The sequence below is a fragment of the Crassostrea angulata genome, chromosome 6 (assembly GCF_025612915.1).
Source record: "Crassostrea angulata isolate pt1a10 chromosome 6, ASM2561291v2, whole genome shotgun sequence".
Classification (NCBI taxonomy): Eukaryota; Metazoa; Mollusca; class Bivalvia; order Ostreida; family Ostreidae; genus Magallana; species Magallana angulata.
Genome location: NC_069116.1, coordinates 44,042,366 through 44,048,613, shown reverse-complemented (window position 1 = coordinate 44,048,613; position 6,248 = coordinate 44,042,366). Strand labels below are relative to the sequence as shown.

At 32.1% G+C, this 6,248-nt stretch overlaps 1 protein-coding gene across 1 annotated transcript; it reads right to left on the bottom strand.

The window, feature by feature from the left end:
* Positions 1 to 1,057: 1,057 nt before the first annotated feature.
* Positions 1,058 to 6,228, bottom strand: LOC128189570 (uncharacterized). The gene is made up of 2 exons (XM_052861227.1): positions 6,092 to 6,228; positions 1,058 to 2,942 (listed from the first exon to the last, which is right to left on the bottom strand). The coding sequence occupies exons 1-2, from the start codon at positions 6,181 to 6,183 to the stop codon at positions 2,351 to 2,353; spliced, it is 684 nt and encodes a 227-aa protein (XP_052717187.1). The 5' UTR covers positions 6,184 to 6,228; the 3' UTR covers positions 1,058 to 2,350.
* Positions 6,229 to 6,248: the final 20 nt, after the last annotated feature.

Sequence of the window (6,248 nt, the reverse complement as noted above, 5' to 3'; positions counted from 1 at the left end):
TGTTTTTCATTTATATCCAAGTCTACCTCTACCATTTCTGGTTCTGACGAGATACCTATGAGCCACAACACTAACCTGTGCAACAGTATATGGATACTGTGGAATCATTAGATTTCGTGGTGGCTCAATTTTCGGGGAATTCATGGGTACCTCTCATCCACGAAATAACATCCTCCACGAATTGATAAATTAGGAAAATAAAGTCATATTTCCTTTTGTAGATATATAAGAATACACGAAATTACGTCCCCACAAACCTGTAAAATTATCGACGAAAATTGGCCCCAACAAAATTTAATGATTCCACAGTACATGTATTTGATAATGTTTTTTATTCTGCAGTAATAATATTTATTGTTTAAAAAACAAACGTAATGTAAAAAATCATTACTTCACACATTTAAATAGAGCCGAACAGAGACAACCAACATTGTCCTTATTCTAGCACATTTTCCCCATTTTTATAATTAAGCCTATTCTTAGAAATAAGCTATTTAAAATATTAGCCTTTACTTCCTTACTAAATATTTAAGTACTTAACAGGCCGAGGCCCAATCCTGATGAAAATTTAAAATACTAGGTTTTGTTATGTTTATTTTCAATATATCAATGCATATGTGTGCTATAATGATGTAAAAATACAAGCAATCCAATATTATTCTGTCTCGATAGATGGAAAAGTTTCAGGTGGTCTAAGACTATCTGTTTTTGTATATATAGCTTGTCGTTCATTATTAGCATATCATAATCCACTGGGCCATTTTGTTGATAAAATTTGTGAAGCATCTTTCACAAGGAGAAAGCAAATGATGATTATACCTTCCCCCAACACTAAATTTTTTCAAAAAAAAAAAAAAATTCTCTACTCCCCAACAAAAAAGAAGTCAGCAAGACCAAATGGTGATACTCTGTAATGGTGAGCAAGAGTGATTCTACTAAACTTAAAATATACTGTAGATTCCTTCATTTATGCAAGTATTAATTAGTACTTAATTCTGCGATTCATCCGTTTTGCATCAGATCGAGAATATAAAATCGCAAATGCCGAATTTTTATAGTAGTTTTATTTAGTTTTATACATCTGTCTGAAAAATAAAATTGAGATTTTAAAATCTGCAAGGTTTGCTTTTCACGATTTTTTGTGTATTTATTTCTCCATTTAATTAGGAATTTACAGTATATATAGTCCCAGACCTTAATTATCTTCTACTGACAGTATCTCGGAAGCAAGATAAGAATGAGCTCAGAAATTCATGACCTACTGTAGGTGAATCGGGGGATCAAGTGCAAAGTTGGGGCACTATTGACTGTGTATTTATTCTTTTAAAAATCTTCTTGCTGTCTAGGTCACATGATCTAGCAGACAACCTATCAGTAGATCATGAGCAATAGTGCTTCTATCAAATTCTGAAATTTATTGCCTCATGATGTAAAGGAGTTCTGGCGTTCAATGGAATTGTATTGATCATATTCTAGTAAATTTGTGTGAGTTAATTTTTTAAAATTTTAAAAAGCTGGAAATCTAAGAAGCAACACAAGTACATGTACATGGTTAAAATGAGCATGGTGGCCTCTACCAGAATTGTCATTGGATGATGTAAAACATGATCCCCTGGGAAAATTTACAAGAAATAAATATTTAGAATTTCAGTTACATTTTATTGTATAAATTTTTTTATATGTGGTACCCTAATAGAACATCTATTATATCTGACATAAAAAAGGTTTCAGGAAAAATATGCAAAAGCAGTTAATTATGTAGGGGTATATACAAAGTACATACAACTCCCACAGACAGCACTGGTTCTACTTTGACATTTGAAATAAATGATAGAAAAATTTGAAATAAATGATAGAAAAATTAAGTTGGCCTTCCTAATTACAATTGTCTGTTGTAAAAATGTTTACCTGTTGTGAATGCACTTGACTTTTTAAAATGTTACTCATCTGTACATGTAATATGCCTGGAATTTACATTCTGATAAACATGTTTTGATTGTATAAACTGCATTTTCTTCTTTTTTTTCTATATACCGGTAATACATATTATATGCAGATTGTATTTTCATCCATTTTTATTTCCATTTGCTGAGGTTTTCCTCGACATAAAAATTTGGAGATATACATTGTCAGGTGATACTTCAATTTATATCATCTGATATTGTATCACATTATATAATTCAACAATTGTGATTGGATATCATAAATATGAAATAATTTAAATTTCATAAATTTTATACTTCCCTGGATTGCTGTTTTCAAAAAACTAGTACATGTAAATATTCTGCAGGAAGACAACTCTGCACTTTATCAAAAAAAAAGAACCTTTTCTAATTAAAATTTATTTTCATTATTCTGACATAGTCCATGGTCTCTCATTGCGTCTCTGTTTATCAAGGGATTTTAACGCTTTTTTGGGGGGTACTAAATGATCTGTAACTCCTGCCCTCTTTTTTCTTTTGGCATTTGCCATATAACTGTCATCGTCTTCCAGCTCTGGTTCAATATTTTGCACAGTCATAGAATGGTGTTGAAAATCAAAAACTGGTTTTTCCTCTGTTATTGCTGCAGGTTTTGAAATCAGTTCTGAACTTAAGTCATGAGAGTATCTGCAATTTTTCCCATATGGACACTTGCCTTTCTTATACTTAAAACAGACTTGACCCGCTTTTCCTTTGGGGATATTCCTCTCCACCATTTTCACATGTTTTTCCAGAACAGTATTTTTGGCTTGCTCAGCTTGTTCATAAGGGTTTGTGAACACAGATAGTAATTCTTTATCATTGCCCTCTTCAAACACTGGCCGGGGAAGACCCCCTAGCATGGGGTTCGGAAGTTTTTCTTTTCTATCAGTTTCTTCCTCTTTGCTGCTTTCTTCAGAGCTGCTTTCGCCTGCATCAAAGAAATTTGGTTTTGCTTTTTCTTCCTTGTCACTTTTTATCCTGCACAAACAGAGTAAACAAGTGATGAGTTATTTTCTAGAATTTATATTGAGGCTTATATTCATCATTTATAAGTATTATGGGAGGGATCTTAGATGGCAAAATATACCGGTATTATCAAAAGAAATCTCCCTAATGCTGATTTGAACTGATTAAGTATAAATGACACAGCTCTGTTAAGGATGTCAAAAATCTCTTCAAGTTATCAAATTATGATTAAATGCAAATGTATAAATTAAACATTAAAATGTGCAAAAGGCTTTTCTAGCACAAAGATTGATGAATATTTAGAGTATATAATTAAACTTTAAAAGATGTTTGTGGAGACATAACACCAGAAACCATGGCAAATTCTTGTTATGAAAAATCCTGAATTTTTTTTTTTCTTTTTCTACACCATCTTTGAAATAAATGTATTGATCTGTCATGAGGGATTAGATGATAACATTGCTTAAATGCTTAAATTTTTAGCTATATACATCATGTCATGTATGCTCTAAAAACCAGTACATATCAGTATTGAAAGGCATATCAAAAGGACTAAATGTGGTGTCATTCAGAAAAATAAAGCATCTTAGTGATATTATAAAATGAAAATTTCACATTGTGAAGATCATCTTGTTTCTCGTACGTGATGTTTTGAACCAAATATTTGGTATTTTCCAATGGTTTATTAAAAAAAAATGTGCACTTTCTTCCAAAAGTACATGTACCACAATATATGGATTGGTAAATCAAAAATATGTAACACTATATTAATTGAATGTCTAGATCCCCTACTTTTCTTTGTTTTCCCTTGAACTGAAATGTCACACTTTCATTTGGTTTAAATATAGCACATGACCGCCTGATATATTTCTATGTCCATAAGTGAGGATAACCTGTAATATTTGGCAATATGGCTGTCACTGGCCGACGCTTTGCCTATTCACTTCGACATTTCATATTATTTAATACAGTAACAGCATGTTGTTAAGTTCTTAAAATATTTGGAGTAGTTGCCCTTTGAAATTCTTTAAAATTAGAGTAGTTGCACTTTAAATATTGACGTCACATTGTTGTGTCTGGAGCAGAACAAAATGGCAGCGTCGAGATTTGCTAAAATCTCTATAGAGGAAAGGGGAAAACATTTAAAATTGAACAGCAACAAAACATTGTAAGTGAACGTGGGTGAAGCAAGGATTTTCAAAGAGTACCTGAAAGGTGAGATTGATAATTTTGAAGAAATTAAATGAGTTAAATTTGTTGAGATGTTAGGCAAATTGTACTTGGGTTTGCGTTTTTGCGTAGATCATCGCTTTTGTGAATAAATGTGTCACATCATAGTCCTCGTGAAAACAAAACACTTATTAGGTTTTGTTACTGACTACAAAAATGTATAGGGTTGATCAATCTCATAGACAGCTCGGCTTTGCCTCGCCATCTATGAGATTGATCAATCCGATATATTTTTATAGTCAGTCAGTAACAAACCTAATAAGTAATAAATATAACCCTGTTTTTTATCTCGTTCATTAAGTCAAATTGATCCTGTGATACTGAACACTACAATTTGTGTGTTGAGACACCAAAATATGTATTGATAACTTTTTGTTTTTTATGCAAATGTTTCACTAATCTTCGCAATACCAGTAGTTTTCATGTTTATCTATTTTTCGCTTTTCTCACGACCTCTTTTAAATTGCAAATAATTGAATACACAGATATTATATCCTGTATCATTTCCTATAAGAAACTTTTTAAATTGCAAAAAATGACTGACGCAAATAAAAATGCACATTTTTGCAACTTTTGTGACACGTGACAACCCCCCATATATATAGTATTTGTTTAAACTCAATATTATTTACTGATTTAAAGACATTGTAATTTTTTAGCGTACTCGCACTTCGCTTAACGAGGCCGGGTCTAATTTGTTCTGCCCTAGATTTTTTAATGAATTTTTTTACACGAGTTTCTACTGATAAAATTATTATCTTAAGATAAAAAATAAGACATTTACCACACCATTTGTTTAAGGGGTCATCTCAAAGTTTGTTAATTTTTAACATGGGACCCTATGGGATTTTGCTTGAAATGTATCAACTTTGCACATTTTTTACATTTTTTATAAATTTCTGCCCTAGGGATTTCCTTTTCTGTTCTACATATTAAAGTTATTGCTTAAAGGCATAAAATGGTCAAATAAAAAACCTTTTACCTCCTGGTTTGTTCCAGGGGGTCTTATCAAAGTTGTTTTTTGTATGCCCAAATTCCCAGTTTGCCAGATAATCGCTATTTTTTATTTGTCAAAGACGGAAATGATGATCTTTATAGTATTATCAAAACATTCAGACACATTTAAGTAATAAATAAATATATAACATCACATATTAAGGGTCTTTAATATAAAATACATTGTTACTGTCTTGAAATATATGAATTAAGCTATATTATTTAGGCAAGTTAAGAAAACGTGACCGAGGGCTAGGCTTGCTAAACCCTCTTCAGGCTTTCGACCCAAGCCCAAATATAGCTTATACTTCCGAGACATTTATGTTTATTCCATAATATAATATCAATTTAACGCATCAAACGCGCTTTTTTCAACAATTTCGTTGAATATCTGCAGTTGAAACTATTACGCCATGGCGTCAACAAAGCAAAAAGATGACGTCACAATACAAATGAAACGCTGCACGAAAGCGTGCATACTCGTTCTGTACTCAGCCTCGTTAAGATTAATCAGCTGTTAATGATTCATGGTGATGCATTTTAACTATCTTGTTGACCAGGGTAAACTTTCACTTGCACTGGACCATTTTAACTGTTAAACATAACTGGTTTTCATTGCCAACTTGCTCTTACATTTTTGTTCTATAAAGAGGCTGCTTTTTTTTGGAAATTATATTGCATGTCACGTTTTTACAGTTTTAAGGAACAATGTGGTAAACAAGTATCACTTAATTGGTTGTGACCTTTACCGATTTGGAAAGAAAAATCTGTATCTAGCTTATTTAAGCTGTATAGCTTTTCAAAGCTACCCAGTATTGAGCTCAATCAAGATTGATGCTTCACAGGACCTGAAAGCATACACACAGATGTCTTATCTATCTCGATGATTATTTTGCATTTATCAACATGAAAAATATTTCAAAAGCTTCACTAACGTTACAGAGTTAGATGCATTATCATCAGAATCTGTATATGACGAATCTTCTTCATCACTTCCATAATTAGCGAGAAGTCCAAGGGAAGCCATCTTTGTTTACTCTAGCTCCGGAGTTTAATTGCGTTCTCAACAACCATTCGTTAATATTGCCGGCT